Genomic DNA, 19,023 nt, shown 5'->3' with positions numbered 1-19,023 from the left:
AAAAATTTGTATTTTTTTAATTAAGTCAACCCATGAGCCAACCCGCTTAACCCACCAACCTGTGGTGAGCCGTGTCGGGTTAGAATTTTTTTGGCTTGCTAATAAGTGGGTCGGATTGAGTTGGCTCACTAAATGATCAACCCGTGGTGAGTCGAGCCGGGTGAACAAAGGTTTTAATAAATCACTAAGTAAACTCTTTTTTAGTTGTTTTTCATCAAACACTTCTTGTGCATTATGTACGCGTTTTTGTACGCATCATTCTTTCTTTCACTCATGGCTTATACATACTAACATGGTATCAGAGTATTGTTTTAAAAAAAAACTATCCTAGCTAGGTTTCTTGAACATTTTGTTCCACCCGCTATCGAGCCGCTAACGGACCACCCGTTTCTAGTCTCACGCACGAGATATATATACCTCGGCGTGAGGGGGTGTGTTAAAAGTCTCACATCGACTTGAGATAAGACAATTTCATAATATATATATATATATATATATATATATATATATATATATATATATATATATATAAGGTACAAACCTTACTTTACAAGTTGAGTTTGTGAAGTTGAGTTAGGTTTAAACCCATTTCTAACATGTTTTATTGATAGAAATATCATATATTTGATTCTCTTTTATTATTATTATTATCAAATATTATGTTTTATTATATTTTACATTTTCTTTTATATGATGGAACATTGTACTCTATATATTAAACAAAGATTCTAATAAATCACCAAATAAACTTTCTTATCTTTGAATTGTTTTTCACTGAATGTACGCTTCGCGTCCTTATATCCTGTTAACGCTAATTTAACATCTAAATATATAGACTAAATTATTAATTATGAGTAAATAAAATAAAGTAGAATGATAAATTATCTGGATAGATGGGAATAAACAGAAAAAAGTAAAAGAAAAAATCCTGGAAAGAAAAATAATAAAATTATATTACAAAAAAAAAACGCGAAAGTAATATATAGTTGAATTATTTGTTAATGGTTGGTTCGACGATAAGTTCATCTGTTTAATGGAGAACAAACTCAAACATGATACTATATTTTATTATTTAAATAAGTCAATTTTAAATTTTACATATTAGCACATGTTTAATACATATGTCTATTTATACATTATATATAGTATTAAAATATTATGTACTAAATTGATAGAGTTAAAAAGATTAAGAAAACTTTTAGTAAAAATAAAAAATATTATAAATGAGATGAAATGTAAAACACTTTTTCCTTTTTATTAACCAGTTTCATTAAAAGAAACCAAACTAGTCTTTCAAGTGTAAAAAGAAATAGAATATTGTCTTCCTGGAGACTCTCTCAACAAATGCTCTCCTCTCAATATCAGTTCAACCTTGATTCATTCTCTTTTCCTTATGATTTTCATCCTTTCTTGAAATAGAGTTTGGAATTGAGATCACTATGGAGTCCTCTTCAAATCTAATTAAACGTTTCCTTCTTCCGTGTAAGTTAAAAATTCAACCTCCGTCTCCTTTCCTGTTTTGTGGTTTTTACTTCTGTTTAGATAATTATCAAAGCCTCATTTTTCTCTCTTTGTATTCTTGTGTTTTAGTTTCTTAGGTTGAATTGAGATTTTGGTACTCATATTTCCTTGGGGGTTTCTTCTTATCAAGTTTAGTATATGTTTGAGGTTTGAGATAAGAGAAGCTAGGTTTTGTTGAAATTTTGAAATGAATTGCTTATCTTGGTCATTAATTGTGTATTGATATGTTGAATTTGATAAGTGTATTGAATTGTTGTGGTTTTTGTGTTTTTTTTTTTCATTCTGAAAATAGGTGAAATTTTGTTGCTTTAGCTTAAGGGAAGATTTTTTGCTTAAGCGAGAGTCTTCTAACTTAAGCGAGATAAATCTAACTTAAGTGAAAATAGCTAAAATTTCACTTTGTCCTGTGTTCGAATTTTAGCTTAAGCAATAATTTGTAGCTTAAGCGATACTTTTTAGTTTAAGCGAGAGCTCCTGTTACTCAAGCGAGAATTTCTAACTCAAGCACGAATGCTGCAAAATTTTTATTCCTTGTTTTTAATCTATGATTGATTGAGTTAACTTTAAAAATATTATTATGAAATGCAGGAATGATGTGGTATTTTTGAGACTTGACTTAATGTGTTTTACATAAGATATGAGTTGAGTTATTCTAAGATAACATGTAAAAGATGTGAGAATTTTATGGAGAAATTTCTTTGGTGGTAATGTAGTGTATGTAATGATTTATGAATTCAAGTAAGGTTACATCCTAACACTCTAATGATCATTCAGGTTCACATCAAGTATAATGGTTCATGTGATGAGAGTAACATGAGATCTTAGTCTAAGGCAAGACAATGACCTTAGATGATCATGGATTAACCTTGTGTGTAGTTGGATTTCATTGTATGTATCTGAATAATTGAGTTAGTGTGCCTTTTATATGTCTGGTAAATACATGTTGATTGCATTTAAAGTGACTTGATTATTATTTGCTCATTTTATTTTCACTACCTTACTCTCTCTTTGTGTTTTTGTTTTCCTAATTTGTATTTTCTTTTGCAATGATCATCAAAAATTGGTGTGAGCAGATGAGAAGATGCCTGTTGACTATGATCAGGTGGAGGGAGATGTTGCTGTTTAAATTAGATGTTTTAGCTAATCCCCTTCTCTTAGAATCCTTTTGAATGACTCTTTCTTTTCTTTTATTATACTTTTAACAAACTATTTCATGTATATTTGAATGATTGTAATAGTTATTTTATTTAACTTTTCTTATCGCTCCTCTATTAAAATTTATAATTTATGTGATGTTTTATTTAATAGTTTTTAAATTTGATGTAACGTTACGTAAAGAAACTTAAATTAATTTTATTTTTTTTTCATAAGTGAATATTTCATTTAAGCTCATTTACACTTTTATTAATATTAAAAAAAATTAATATAATTTTTGTTATAAGGTGAAACCTATTAAAAATTACTAAATTTTATGAGTCCCGATCAATATTTAATAAATTCCTGTAATGATTTGTAATTTTCAATTAATTTTATTCAATAAGAAAAATATAAATACGTTGACGAGTGGTCATAACAAAACAATCATCACATAAACATATTCTTATAATAAAAGAAATAACTTTAATTTAAAAACAAAGTTTTTGCTCCATCAATTTTTTTATCACAAAATTATTTTAAAATTTTATGCCATAACAAATCATGTAACTTTTACTGAAACTAAAGCAAACAAAATTTCATTCATCTAACTCATTCAATGGCAGTTTAAGGCTGGAAAAGTTTTCTTACACACATAATATATATATATATATATATATATATATATATATATGTATGTATGTATATGTATATGTACCTTTTTCTACTTTAATGTGAATTTAAAAAATAGTTTCAACTAATAGTGAATTAATATTTTACTACTCTTCAATTAAAAAGTGACGTAACTCATAACGAGGCATCGTAAATGGTGAAATTATTACTGAGAATAACCATATACATAGTTGACTTCCCTTTCTTTGTGTTGATTTTTTCTTTAAATATGTTCAACCAGTGCTCCACTTCAAACAAAGCCATCTCTCTCTTAGCTCTTTCACATCAACACTCTTGTTTGCATTTCCTTAGCAACCTTCAACGCTGCGTCAATGAATGTGAGAATTTGTAATATTTTCATTCTTTATCTTCATCTTATTACTCTTTGAGATTCATACTACGAGATCTCGTTTCATAATATTTTCATTCTGTTTTTCACTCCATCGCAGAAAGTTGTGCTACAGGTGGAACTGCCGGATGAGAAAACTAAGAAAAAAGCCATGAAGGCAGTCTCCAAAATTTCAGGTACGAATCTCAGTTTCAATCTTTTGTAATGTCTTTACTTCTAAGTACTCATAAAAGAATTATTGCAGGAGTTGAATCAGTGTCAATGGAGATGAAGGAGAAGAAATTAACCTTAATTGGAGACATGGACGCTGTGGTTGTAGTGGAGAAGCTGAGGAAGCTGTGTTACACGGAGATACTCTCTTATGGACCCGAGAAGGTAGAGAAAAAGGAGAATAAAAAAGTGGAGAAGAAGGAGGCAGAGAACAAGAATAAAGATCAAACTCAGAATATTGCTGATATTTTGAAGACCTACGAAACCTACCATAATCATTATCATTACACCAGTTATGTGGAAGAGAATCCAAATGCCTGTGTAATTTCCTAAGTTCATTTCAGAACATCATGGGAACTCCACAGAAAATAAGTGTACAAAAGTACATGCATGGTTGTTTGTAGTCCTGCATTTGAATATCAGCTTCCATTTCTCCCTCTTATTTTGCTGTTAATAATTTCTTAGACAAGAAGAGATCCAGTTATGATGGTGTAATTCTTATTAATTGTTATACCATAAATACTTTTTTATTATGTTTATGTTAAATTTTGTTTAACTGAAAAACAATAATAAAGTAATCGAATAATTATAAATCTAAACTCATGATAACGTACTTCAAGTAGTATACATGAATAACTTATCAGCATTTAACTAAATAATAAATGTAGACAATTTTAATATATTATTAAAAGTAAAAAAAAAAAAAAAACTATACAAATTTGTGAAATTTTTAATATATATTGTTATAAATGAGCATACAAAATTCATAAGTCTCAGTGGAGTTAGATTCATATATTTTAAAATTAAAAAAAAAGTGTTTAACATTTATGTCGAATTGTACTCTACCTCTCTTTCACTCAAATTCTCCCAAAAATGCAGATAAAATTTATCATTACTCGTAATTTTAATCATATGACAAGTTATATTCAAAATGATTTGGACCTTCACTAACAGCTGTGTCTCTATCCTTTCTCTATAAAAAAAGTTGACCAATTAAAAAAGTTTATTAATTAATCTCACAATCTTATCGATCATCTTAAAAACTTATTAATTTCTATATCGTTAATTAATCGAGGGGAAATTGATCAATAGAATTATGTCTACTTTTAAGAGTTGGATTCATTTTTTTTTTTGTCGATTTATTTGAATTAATAGTGTTTACAGAAAATAATATATTTTAGAATAAAAGATAACTAGGAAAAGAAAGGTGTTTTCTCCGAATGCTGTTATGTTTGCATTTATATAAAAATAATCATTATTTTCTTAATTTATGTATCAAATGAGTATCTTAAATTTCATTTCTGACTGTAACAGATAGATCATAATTAATTAAGCTTCATTAAGAGCATGGAAGCACCTTGACGTACAAAGACGAACATGGTCTCCTTCCTCTGAATATTCCACTTCCAATAGTTGAATTATTTTATCTCAAGTTTCTTTAAAATAAAATACAAAACACACTGATTTCATAATGGAATCTTATACTTTCTAATGTTGGATATTCCACGTCAATAACGTTGCATCATAATCATAAGTCTAATAAATAATAAATCTGGTTAAAATAGATTTTGATGTATCTGATACAATTTTAACAAATAATTTATAAAATAAGGTTTTTATGTTTGTTTTGATTTCACAATGAAACATATTTATCTTTGTTAAGTTGGATAGAAGAAAAATTATCAGTGATATATTTCTTTAAATTGTTTTACTTGAATAAATGAGGTGATTAACATCTCTTAATTATAACATGTCTGTATAATAAATCAACTTCAACTTTAACTCAACTTTATACAAAATCAGTAAAGTAAAATTTGTATATAATTATATATTATACATTTGTTTTATTTATAGTCAGATATAAAATTTTGAACATGTAAATTAAAATCTAGGTTAAAATACTTTTTTTTCCATATTTTTGTAAAAATTTTTAAATAAATCCTAATTTTGGTTGTGTTCAAATAGGCCCTAATTTTCGTCAATTTTGTTCAATTAGGTCATTTGTTTGCTAACACTGTTTAAATCATCAACGGCCATGAACGTGTCACTTCGTGATTTTTTTGAATTTTTTTATTTTTTATTTTTATTTTTTTAAAGTTTTTTTATTTTTTTTTAAATATACACATGTCAACCCAGTAGCGTGTCACGTGTCACTTCGTGATTTTTTTGAATTTTTTTTTTTTTTGAATTTTTAAATGTCCACGTATTAATCCAGTAGTGTGCCACGTGTCAAAGTCAATGTTCTATATTCAATTTGGTCCCTATATTTGTTATTTTTGTTCAATTTAGTTCTAATTTTTGTTAACATTAACCAATTTGGTCCCTATCGAAGATGTAATCAAATTTAATTTTTATATCAAAGTTATAATGATGTGAATTTTAATATATTATATAAAAATATTTAATTAAAATATGTGAATTTTAATATAAAAATTAAATTTGGTTTCAATTTGGAGAGGAACCAAATTGGTTAATGTTAACAAAAATTGGGACTAAATTGAACAAAAATAACAAATATAGGGACTAAATTGAATATAGAACATTGACTTTGACATGTGACACGCTACTGGGTTGACATGTGGACATTTGAAAAAAAATTAAAAAAAATTTAAAAAATTAAAATTCAAAAAAAACCACAAAATGACATGTGACACGCTACTGGGTTGACACGTGTACATTTAAAAAAATTTAAAAATAAAAAATAAAAAAATTCAAAAAAACCACGAAAGGAGTCATTGTTCATGGCCGTTAATGATTTAAACGGTGTTAGCAAAAAATGACCCAATTGAACAAAATTGACGAAAATTAGGACCTATTTGAACACAAAACCAAAATTATGACTTATTTGAAAAAACTTGACGAAAATTGAAACAAAAAAGGTATTTTAACCTAAAATCAATAACTCAATTTAGAGTGTAATGAATTTTGCATAACTAAATGCAAGTTGTGTGACATAGTTGGTCAATACGGGCACCTTGATGAGTAGGCAGTGATAAAAGGAAGATCACATGCATGTATATAAAGAATGAGTATTTTTATTTAGTAGATGTGAAAGCAAACTGAATACGAGGACAAAGAGAGATCTTAGTTTATTTTGATAGTTTTTAGATTGCTGATTCACCAGAAGTCTCCATCAGTATCATCTTTTCTTACTACTTAGTTGACTCTCCTTCAATAATCAATAGAAGACAAGGGTCAGATTAATTGGATCTGTCTAGGTTAATGCATGATTTGTTTAAATGCTCCAATTGAAAAAGATTCTCATTAATGTTAATTAAGCTGGTATAATGAGATGTTGAAGGCCACATAATCTGGTTTCGATTTGCTTAATAAACTATTAGGGCTGCCAAGATATATTAAATAGGGAAGATGGAGAAACAGCTAAGAGAAAGGATAAATGATGTAACACTGGTCAAACAAAATAGAAGAAGTGAATTAAAGAAACCAACACACAGATTAATACTTTTATTAATTAAGTGGTTGTGATCTATGAGAGCATCAGTGACACATGAACTTCTCATGCTCCACTGATTCATTATAGGTTTCCCTTTCCTACCAAATATTTCAAAAATAATTTAAAAAGTATAACTATAATTCTTCATTATGATAGATGAGACAAACTATATAAATAAGATGGAAATCTTAATTACTTTATCGTGTTGATGTTGTAAGTTGAATTAAGTTTAAATTTTCATTTCTTAAAAAATACAAAAACATGTTATACTTTGCTCATTTCCATATCTAACATATTTTTTTCCAATGTCTCAATCTAGCGAATTTCTTTCTCAAATTATTGACCGTAAAATGGTTTGATACTTATTTGAGTGGAAATATTTATGATCTTTGGATTTTAGTTTGATTTAAAATTTAGCAACAACAATTTAACAATTTGAATCATAAATTATGCTTGTAATTGACTTTTAACCCAACCACTCACAAAAAAATGTTAACATGAGTGAGATATTGAGAAACCCTTTTAATTAATATTGTTATGATGCATCGATACTTTAGTTTGAATCATGTATTCATGTCTGATATATATCCATATTGGATACTCTAATGATATTTATCAATGGAGTGTCTAATATATAAAATAGTAGTACTTTATGATGACAATAATTTTTAAATTTTTATGTTGATGACATTTAATACATATGATTTTAATTTGAATTTACATAAGAATAATCATATATTTATGATATTTTTAAGAATTATCATACATTTTTCAATATACATATATCACGTATCGTATCTTATTATTTTTAAAATAAACATATCAACTTATCAAATACATGTCGTATCCGATACATGTATAGTATTCGTACATCTTAAATTCTGAGGTCCATCAAAAAAAAATAATCACACACAAATCATAAATTATTTAAAACAAGTTTTGTAGTTACCAAATATAATATTATTTTAAAAATTGTTAGGGTTTTTTTTTTAAAAACAAAACTTGACATATCCATTATTCAGTTTTTATAATCGATTATTTATTATTTGTAATCAATTATTAATTGTTCATAGTTAAATAATATAAAATCAACCATTTAGATTTATTGACATAATCAATAATTTATTGTTTATAATGAATGATGTCATAAGTTTAGGTTTGGTCTAGTTTGAGATAATAGATTATAAACTCGCCATAACTGATTATTATGTTCCAAAAGATGATTATTATGTTCCAAAAGATAGAAGAACCAATTTTTAAATGCAAAACAGATTGAGATTATTTTAAAGATTGATTCATATTTTATATTTTGATCATACTAATATAATGAACTATGGGGAGAGAAGCCAACATCAATAGATGCATACATCAAAACATACTTTGCCAACATAATCTCAATGCAAACTACAAGAGTTCGATTTCTACATATCGCAAGATAGTGTGGATTTGTTTTTCTTTTTGCACTATTCTTACTTTACACACGAATAAATGATACCAAACAATTCAAAACTCTTTAATCACCAACAACAACAATGACCATTAACTTTGATATGAAAGAAAAAAACAACCAATGTGAATCTCATAATATGGAAATTGAATTCGGTGAGAAATTAAATCTCCACTAACAATTTTATTTACTTGTTCTTACACAATCATGTGATGTGAAGGGTAGAGTGATTAAAGAAAGTACTCCATTAATAATCAATTTTAATATCAAGAAAAATGTTAGTCATCATAATGATTAATTTAGATACCAATCTATAAAATAAAAAATTATTGGTTATTAAAATAGTCAATATTATGAATAAAAAAAATTATAATTAATTTATAAAATTTAGCTACAAAGATTTTGACTACCAGAAGAATTAAGTTAGAAATTGGTCACTAAATATTAATTATCAAAGTTTTGACTACCGAAAAAATTAGTTTTAAAATTAGTCTTTAATTAATTTACGATCAATTTAACGACCAATTATAATTTTTTTATTTATTATAGTGACTATTTTTTTTAACCAATAATATTTTATTTTATAAATTAATATATAAATTTACACTATAATAATTAATATTTTTTTTATTATTAAAATTAATTATTATTTAAGAATTTTCTGTGTAAATATTTTAATACATGAGACCAGGAAATTAAGTGTCTACTTTTGTTGGGGTCAGTAATTTCATTCCATAATCTTCGCAACTCAAAGGGATTCATGTTATCCGTGTCTGTCTTGGCACCTTCAATATCACACGACAAATGTCCAAAAAGAAAAAGAAAAAGGCCAGTGAAGTGGGCCAAGTGGCAGGAAGGAACTGCTGCTTTTGCTTTCTTTCTCTTGGGCCGAGCCTAGTGGGACCAAAATTGATTTCCAACATCATTTATCCTCTTTTTGTGTTTTGCCAATAAAAGACTTTGTGAAAAGTAACATACGCTGCTTAACTTGACTAAGTAAACCCTGTAGAGATGGTATAAACCAACAGGACTAAGATACTTTCATAATTTTATTTTTTGATAAAGTTTGACAAAGTTAACACACACAAAACCATTTTTTTTTCTTTCTAAAATATTTTTATTTTCGCGTTCACACACACATTAATATATTTTGGTACTTTTCTTTTATTTGAAACATCAGTTTATAATTTCTATACTGTATAACTATTAATATTGCAAGAAATTAAGCTGTATACAAAAATATGACAATGATGGGAGCATAGACTACCCTTTATTTCTTTAATATTGTTCTTTACAAGCTTTTTGTGAAAGCTGAGAAGAAGAATCTAACCGACCACAGAACAACCTTAACTTTTCTCCTGAACAAGTTTCCCGCTCTAAGGTATACTAGGCACTACCCACACCATTCATAGCAAAACAACATCACCGATATATATATACTACTCTATCATCATATAGCTTTGAAGTCCAACATGGGAAACTGCTTCTTCGGGGCCATGTCAGATCCTCATGCACCCATCAAAGTCATAACATCAAACGGTGGAATCATGGAGTTCAGTGCTCCGGTCACCGTCAGTTTCATCACCAACGAGTTCCCAGGGCACGCCATATTCAGAAGCCACGACCTCTTCTGGAAACCACTCAGCCAATTCCAAGAGTTGGAGGCAGGTCAATCTTACTATCTGCTACCACTCAACAACAACAATACCAACAATACCAACAACAATAGCAGCAACAATAGCAGCAACAACGACAACATAGACATCCCATGTGGTGTTGGTGAAAATGTAAACGTTGTGAGACAAGGGCATGTGAGATCTCACAGTGTCCCTACAACCTCTTACCCTGCCTTGTATAGAATGTCCTTGGACTACCAGCACCACCACCTCAAGAGATCCTCCATTGAAGCCTTCTCTAGCAGCAACATTCACGGTGGAGTTGGTGGTAGCAGTAGGTTTTGGAAAGTGAAGCTTGTGATCACCCCAGAACAGTTGCTTGACATTTTGGCACAAGAGGCTCGCACCAAGGAGTTGCTACAGAGTGTAAGGATGGTAGCAAAATGTGGGGATGCTGCAGGTACCATTTCTGATCAGTGGAACCTTTCCAGCACCAGTTGGAGCATTTCCTCTAAGATTGATGCCTTAGTAGGCATTTAATTAGTACATACTATATCAAACAATTGTAGCAACAACATTACTTTTTTTTTTCTCTTTGCCTGCTTTCTTCCATTGCTATTTTTATCCATGCATGCTTTGTATTTTGTTTCTTCTGTGAAATTCAATGTAGATTACCTTCACACATCAAACTGCAGAATTTTCGAGCTTTTGTTTGTATGTAAGTAGCAGTGGCACATTACTTGATTTTAATTAGGTTTCAAGAAGAATACCAAATCATTTTGCTACATCAACAAGATATTAACGATGAACAAAATATTTTTCACTATAATATTCTGAGTTGAATGTTCAAATGCTTTGATCTCTTTTCGTTTCTTTTTTTTCTTTTTTGTGGCCGAAAGTTGCATCATTTAGTTAAAAGTGAAATTATAAATCATTAACCTTGGTCGTAATCAGGAAACCTGAACAAAGAATGCTAAATAATACTTTGAGCTGATCAACCAGATCGTAATCATAGCATAATCTGTAATTTTGCGCAGCAGAGAACTTCGATGAAGATTATTGTTGGAATTTGCAGATATCAAAAAGGAAATAAATTGTGTTTAAGCACAGTACAAAGGGACGTCAAAGAAGTGGAAAGTAAAGTGCTTTAATTTCATTCTCCACTCCACTTTTTCTCCGTAGAATACTTTACTTCTTTTCTGTTTCTACCAGAGCTTTTCGTTAATGGGAAACTCGTTAAAAGGAAAATGCGCAGTATTATTCAGAAATGAAATTATTTGTTGGAGTATCAACTGAAGCATCTAATTATTAAAAGAGATATAAAGGACAGATAAGTATATGCATAAAAAAATATAGTAATGATAACAAATAAAATAAAATTTTCTAAAGTTAGACACACAGTTGTAAAAGTTAAATGGCAAACAGTAGTATAAGTTTAGACCATCTATTATGTAAAGAAAATTCTTGTATAACATTATTGATTTGTCCTTTTACTTTATAAGTTAAATAAACATTCTTTTAAGTTTGTATTTTGATATGTATTTTGATCTTGAGAGCTTTATGTGAATTTATAAAATCTTGAAAGTCATATTGATATGAAATATTAAGGATCATATAATTATAATATAAAATATTATGAGTGTTAAAAATTTGTAAAGATTGTAAAATTGTGAGAGATATAAAATATAAGAGATAGGTCACAAAAATAACTTGTTATTTTATTTTATTCATATACTTTCTTTCTCTCTTTACACACACACACACATATATATATATATATATATATATATATATATATATATATATAACAATTTTTTTTCTGAGAATAAAGTTATAAAATTATTGATCCAATTTTTCCTTTTTAAATGCGAATATAGGCGAAATGTGGACTTAAGCGAATATTTACTATACGGTATTGGACAAATTTCTATCCAAGAAAATAGATATAAAGAGATTACTACTTCACTTCTTGTTTTCCTTTTTTTTTTTGTTAGATAAGCTAAAACGACAACATTTCACTTTAGGCACAACTAATATGTTCACTTAAGGATATTTTATTATTTAGAAGATGAGAGAGAAATGATTTGAGAGTGATTAAAGTGTTTACTTGTAGAGATTTCAGAAAGGAAAATGAAAGAATAACAGGATCCGATTATTTTCTCATCCTCACTTATATACAAAATTTGAAGATAATTTGTGCAAGATTACCGTAATGCTCTCAATTATGTTTTGGTTTCTTAATTCAAATTGATTCACATACATGATTTCTTTCTTCTGCCATATCGAACATCCACTCAAAAAAGAAAAAAGAAAAAAGAAAGTTGAAGAAGTAAATATTTTGTAATTTTATTATTTTTGTATTAAAATATATTTTTTAATCTATCACATCAATTAAATCATTCACAAATTTTATTTCTAAAATCACTCACTTTCACCTCCAAAATCTTTATAATGAACAACATAAACTTCACCGTCTAATTCACTCAAATCTATTATCTCTCCCCGATCTTCATAAAAGAACACACCGTAAATTTCAAGGCTACTACTTCCTGCACCCCACAATAATATCATTGTATCACACCACCATTACTATTTTCTACCACTTTCATAGTCGCCACTGCTGAGGAAGAAAAGAGGCAGAGCATTATAGAAGAAGAGAAAAAGAAAAAAAAAAAAACTTGTTTTGGGGGAAAGCCATAAAACGTATTTCATATATTCTGAATTTTCTTTTCCGAAACACATTTCATGTCAGGATATTTTGAAAAACTCATTCCGGAGGGTATTATATATATTCCAAAAAGTTTTTTCGGGAAATTTAATTCGATAAAACTTGTCCTGAAATGCATTTCACAAAATTCTGTTTTAAAAATTCATTTCAAAAATCATTTCGAAAATCTCATTTCAAAGATTTTCAAAATTTTTGAAAATTTGTTTTGGGAAATTTTCGAAACATGTTCGAAAGTTACCATTATGTATAATAAAATGATAAAATTTGGAGGTGCTAACAAAGAAATAATGGGGGTGCAGAAGTAAAAGCCTAGTTTCAGTCACCCTTATTCCTCATAAGAGTCATGCTTATCATGAGGCCCAGAAAAAAATACTACAAAAAAATATCTATTAGATCTTCGAGTATTTTCAGTTTAAAATAAATAATTTAAAGTATATAAAAAACAATTTTTATCTAAATTTTATTCGTTTATTAGCTTTTTTGTTAACTATTATGGTGATTTCCTTTTAATTTTATTCCATTATTTTAAATGTTTGTAATTTTGTTATCCTATTTTTAAAAATAAATTAATATAACTTTTTTTATCACATTGACAATAATAACATTATAACAATTAAAGAAATATTATAATTAAAATTGACTTAACAACATAAATTTCATATGAGTAGCTAACATTCTATTATTATATTATTAATTAGACGAAAAAAATTACGCTTACTCGATTTTTAAAATAATAAAATAAAATTAAAAACACTTAAAATAATTATATGAAATTAAAAAGATTATCATTATATAATAGATTAAAAATTTTATAAAAATAAATAATTCTTCGAAGTTTTGACATTTTATTGCCATTTCCGTAAGCAAACCAAAAGAAAAACTATGCTATTAATACATTATAATTTATTGTTATTATTAAGTTAAAAGTATTTTTAACTTTTACAGTATAATGCTTTGTTTTCCTTCAAATTTAAATTATTACCTGTTCATTTGTGAAAATGGGTTAGATCCCTTTAATAATTTGTTTGTAAAAGAAAAAAACCAAGATATATTGCTGTACATGAATAAAAAGATAATTTATTTCTTGTGAATAAAAAATTATTTGTTATTTGACTTCTCATTATTTTTTTATTAAGTTGACTTAGGTATATTCCTGGGAAAGTGTCCTAGGTTAGGTTCCAAACTCAATCATACAATCCCTTGCGGGTCCTTCACACTTCTCTCCTAACAAGAACTTCAATGGCTGTCACCAACAAAGACGAAACCAGCAGCCCCAATGCATCTTCTTCTCCGATCTTCATATCTGCAGATAGCTTATGCAGTATCCTCACCCACCACACTCTCATAAGCCACTTCCGATCCACACTCCCTCAAGCCTCAACCATTCTCCAAACCACGATTCGCCAACACTACCCTCTCTCTTCTTCTTCCTCCCTTCTCCTCATGCCCTGTTGGTCCTCTTCCCCGTCTCTCCCTTACGTCGGCGTCAAACTCGTCACCCATTTTCCGCAAAACTCCGCTCTCAATTTGCCCGGCGTGCAGGGAAGCTATGTCCTTTTCAGCTCCACCACTGGCCAAACCCTGGCTTCCATGGATTCCACCGAACTCACCCTTTACCGGACCTCATGCGTATCTGGCTTGGCTTCCAAATACCTAGCCAGACAAGACAGCCAGGTTCTGGTTATGGTTGGCGCGGGTGCCCTGGCACCGCACCTGATTAAAGCCCATCTTTCCGCCGTACCCAGTTTGAGAAAAGTCTTCATCTGGAACAGAACTGTGGAAAAGGCAACCACTTTGGCTATAAAACTTAAGGAAAGTGGGGAATTTGCTGAGGTGAGTTTTGAGGGTTGTGGGTGTTTGGACGAGGTTGTCGGATTGGGGGACATTGTGAGTTGCGCCACGAATTCCGAGAAACCTCTTGTGAAGGGGGAGAGGATGAAGGCTGGGGCTCATTTGGATTTGGTGGGTTCCTTTAAGCCTTCGATGATGGAATGTGATGACGAAGCCATGAGGAGGGGAAGGGTGTTCGTGGACAATGAGGCCGCGATAGTTGAAGCAGGGGAGCTGGTGGGGGCTTTTGAGAGAGGGACCATCACGAAAGATGAGATTGGAGGATGTTTGGTGGAGCTTGTGAGAGGTGACAAGATTGGGAGAACCACTTCTGAGCAGATAACTGTGTTCAAATCTGTTGGTTCCGCTGTTGTAGATTTGATCACAGCACAGTTGGTGTATGAGACTTACATAAGGAGCTAGGTACACTATATTGGTTGTGTTTGTGCTAAATAGTTCAATAAGATTTATGAAGTTAGTAATAGTCATCGTGCAGTGCTTCAAAGAACTTTAAGCAATTAGATGATTGATGTTTATAAATGCTTTTATACATTGATATACTAGTTGCTTTGAAAAAGCAGTAATATACTAGTAATTGTAACATAAAAGTTGTTCTTTTACCATGGGAGAAGTTCGGCACTGGCCATGAATCATGTCAACTATGGCATTGCAACTCTTTTCTCATTTATGAATTCCTAAAGACTTACTGTGGGAGTATAATAAACTTTATGCCTTACTTCACTATAGAAATTGCCTTATGAACATGTTGCTCTCAGTGAATATACCAATAGAAAGATTAAACGCGCCAATTTGCAAATCTACGAGTTGCAATTAATCTTCTGAAGTCAGGCATATCAAGGTGTCATCAAACTACCAAAATCAGATGCTACAAAAACACAGAGGAGCCATTTCAAAACTTGGTAAACGTTGTTTTGTTTAGAGGTACAGCGCATGCCACGAGAACACATGTCACAGAGAAGTGTGATTAAACGTTGTACTACTGAAAAAATGTCAGCATTTGGACTCTGTTCCTGAATAAACCCTTGGGTCTAACCAAAGTTTGTTAACGCAGAAAAATTGTGATTCCTGTAATAAATTCAAATCAAATGTGATGATCAACTGCACTGTTCCAACAGTATACATAATAGAATAAACATATATATGCTTGTTCACAGAAATGCTCTGTTATGGTTTATCATGAATTTGATTCATTCCCGTATTTATGATAAGCCTTGATTCACACAGAGGTGGAATCTGAATGTAGTACTTGAGCCATGATTCACACAAAGCTCTCCCACTCAATAAGGGCATGTTTGTATTTGTAGTCAAACATATAGGAATGTATCATTGAGGAAAAAAGTGATTTTAATTATCCAAGATACTTGTTGCCAAATATTTTTTTTGTGGTAAGGTGATGATTTTTGGCAATAAACACATACGAGTTCTCAATCTGAGGAGTGACTAATGGGTTTGAATCATATCAGTTACATAACTTACTGCCCAATAAGTTTACACCGTAGAACATGGGGGAACAAATTCTATGATAGATATATCAAACAGGGACCTAGATTCCTTTGTAGGTGCTCCACCCATTATAGCTGTTCTACTTTCTAGCGACTAGAAATGTAGAATGCAAAAGCATGAACTTGTATCTCTTAAAGTACTTACAGTACTGAAGCTTTTATAAAGGGTAGATGCGTGTAGTGCATGAAGCTTCCACGTTATGATGTCAGAGGGAGGTAAATAAGTAAAAGGACCCTTTCCAGAAGTTGAACATGTGACCTCAGAACCTTACTATTGCGCCAAAACCCACCCTTGATACTAAATTTTTGCAGAGAAAGAACACAATGCATACACAAATTCTGGGTTGACTTTTAAAAGGTAAAAGTTTGTTACTTTTCAATTATTGGTTTATTATTGTCAACAGTGAAATATTATAAAATTGTAAGCAGATTGATGGAATGAAATGTTGGATGTGATGACATAGATAGATGGTAGGGGAAGCAGATTCGAAGTGTCATTTCTCAGTTATTGCATAACTACCCTAAGAACAATTTTCTAAGTAAAAAACCACTATCAATGAATAGTATTTCGCAGCATGTGCTGATAACACCTGAACTTTATTCATCCCCAAGCTGTAAAATGTTTTCTCATTCAAGAGAAAATCACTATTTCCTTTTCAATATTCTCCACCTCTGCTGCATTATTTGTGAGTGATCCAAAATTGAGCACATCACTGTTAATTACGCCAACATTTTCCCCTATTTCGAACGAATTTGCTTGCATGAACTGATTGGTTGAAGAGTTTTCTATATTATATTCAAGTATTTGGATCTAATTATGAATCATCGATAAGTCATTTACTTAACTGGCATCAACAATGAACAAACCAGAAAGCCAGAACACTCTTTTTCCTAAACTTATTTTAATCTTAAAGGTGTCACCATACTTCTGATAATGAATTTCCAACCACCTAAACTTACCATACCCTATATTTTGGCAAAATCCATGAAGTTTCCTTCAAAAGTTCATTAAGAAGAAAAAAGATGATAGAATTATTGATGATTGTGCAAAATGTAATCTGTGTAGAAGGCCTCTAGGAATGTATGCATTATCTTAACGTGGCTATACCACAAAATTAGATCGTGATTTGTTAAGTCACAGGGCTATTATTGTTTTTCAACTCCAATGCAAAAGAGAAAGTGCAGAGAGATAGGAAAGTAGTGCATATCTTTCCACTACTAAATGATAATGATCTTGTTTTTGGTTACTTTCACGTTTATGGGTCAAATAATGCAAATCTGCCCAAATAACACTTTCATAATTTTCATCATTGGTTAAGTCCTCTTGCCATTCCCACTGCACACAAACTGTGGATAACATTGTTCATTGTTTGGTTGAGAGATAAATAAATAAATCCGAATAAATGTAAACGTTGTATTTGGATGAGAAAATATTTATTTGTGTGAAATAAATTATTTAGTTATCTAGTTGGTTGGTTATTCTTCTTCTTCAGATAGTGAAAGGGTGGAGGTTGTTTTGGAAACTGAAATGATAGGATGACACGTGTGTAGTGAGTGGAAAGTACTCTGGTTATAGTCTCTGTGTTTAGTAAGTGGTGGAATGGCCAAAGGAAAGGATTGTGTTCCTAATTCTCTTGCTTTCCACGGCCACAACCATCTTCCACTTCTATTCAATTGTGTTCAAAGAAAGTGCAAAATTTATTGAGTTTCTATATACCATTTTTTTTCCGAATAAAACCATTTGAGAAACAAAAGTAGTAAATGAAGTTGTCTCTCCACTTCGGTATAAGGATCTCTCACATTTAGGATTTTGTATCTTATTTCAGTCATCACCATGAACCATCAACTTTAATCTATAATCTATAACAATATATAAATGGATTCTTCTTTTTGTGTACACATTTTAAAATACCAATATTACCCTTTAAATATAATAATTTATTAAATTTTTAAAAATTGAATGTTACTTTTACAAGTTTTTTATAAAATCGACTATTTCTGCTTTTTCTCTTTTTTATTTATTAATGGTTATTCTTTCATATGTTTTGATATATTTCACTTTATTTTTAAAAAATATAATTTTAGTTTATATATTAACTTAATAACATTACAATATTATTACCTACTAATATAATATCACACATATTTAAAAAATGCATACACACATACGCGATAGTGTTTGTGTTTATGCTAGTAATAATCTATAACTATATATAAAGGGGATTCCCTCTTTTGTGTCCACATTTCATAATTCCAACTTTACCCTTTATAATTTAATTATTTATTAAATTTTTAAAAATTAACGGTTACTTTTACAAGTTTTTATAAAATTATTTACTTATCTCCTTTTTCTTTTTTTCTCTTACTATTCATCAACAGTTATTTTTCTCTTATTTTCTCCGTACATTTTATTTTATTTTTTATAAATATACTTTTATTTTGTTTATTAAATTAATAACATTACAATATCATCAATTATTAATATAATTCAAAAAATGCGTACACACAGGCGCGATAGCGCCTGTGTTTACACTAGTAA

General features: G+C 29.7%; 3 protein-coding genes across 4 annotated transcripts; all 3 read left to right on the top strand.

Moving 5' to 3' along the window:
* The first annotated feature begins 3,554 nt into the window (after window positions 1-3,554).
* On the top strand, window positions 3,555-4,419 carry LOC114192425 (heavy metal-associated isoprenylated plant protein 39-like). 2 transcript variants are annotated; one of them, XM_028082141.2, is made up of 3 exons: window positions 3,555-3,665; window positions 3,777-3,852; window positions 3,921-4,419. In XM_028082141.2, the coding sequence occupies exons 1-3, from the start codon at window positions 3,660-3,662 to the stop codon at window positions 4,217-4,219; spliced, it is 381 nt and encodes a 126-aa protein (XP_027937942.1). In that variant the 5' UTR covers window positions 3,555-3,659; the 3' UTR covers window positions 4,220-4,419. The 2 variants fall into 2 exon arrangements, with proteins under 2 accessions (XP_027937942.1, XP_027937943.1); XM_028082142.2 differs by having other exon boundaries at window positions 3,580-3,675.
* A 5,717-nt stretch (window positions 4,420-10,136) lies between these two features.
* On the top strand, window positions 10,137-11,118 carry LOC114192325 (uncharacterized). The gene has a single exon (XM_028082015.2). It carries the CDS (start codon window positions 10,260-10,262, stop codon window positions 10,941-10,943), a length of 684 nt encoding a protein of 227 aa, XP_027937816.1. The 5' UTR covers window positions 10,137-10,259; the 3' UTR covers window positions 10,944-11,118.
* A 3,180-nt stretch (window positions 11,119-14,298) lies between these two features.
* Window positions 14,299-15,702, top strand: LOC114189930 (NAD(P)-binding Rossmann-fold superfamily protein). Its single transcript, XM_028078658.2, has one exon. It carries the CDS (start codon window positions 14,371-14,373, stop codon window positions 15,382-15,384), a length of 1,014 nt encoding a protein of 337 aa, XP_027934459.1. The 5' UTR covers window positions 14,299-14,370; the 3' UTR covers window positions 15,385-15,702.
* Window positions 15,703-19,023: the final 3,321 nt, after the last annotated feature.

The sequence above is a fragment of the Vigna unguiculata genome, chromosome 7 (assembly GCF_037176805.1).
Source record: "Vigna unguiculata cultivar grain cowpea cultivar isolate G323 ecotype 2 chromosome 7, ASM3717680v1, whole genome shotgun sequence".
Classification (NCBI taxonomy): domain Eukaryota; kingdom Viridiplantae; phylum Streptophyta; class Magnoliopsida; order Fabales; family Fabaceae; genus Vigna; species Vigna unguiculata.
Note: the sequence above shows the minus strand (reverse complement) of the source record. Positions and strands in the feature narration are given on the sequence as shown.

Excerpts from the sequence above, each read along its gene's own strand:
- LOC114192325 (XM_028082015.2), top strand. The coding sequence starts at position 10,260 with ATGGGAAACTGCTTCTTCGGGGCCATGTCAGATCCTCATGCACCCATC.
- LOC114189930 (XM_028078658.2), top strand. The coding sequence starts at position 14,371 with ATGGCTGTCACCAACAAAGACGAAACCAGCAGCCCCAATGCATCTTCT.
- LOC114192425 (XM_028082141.2), top strand. Across the intron at positions 3,853-3,920 it reads GGCAGTCTCCAAAATTTCAG|GAGTTGAATCAGTGTCAATG; the intron begins GTACGAATCTCA and ends GAATTATTGCAG.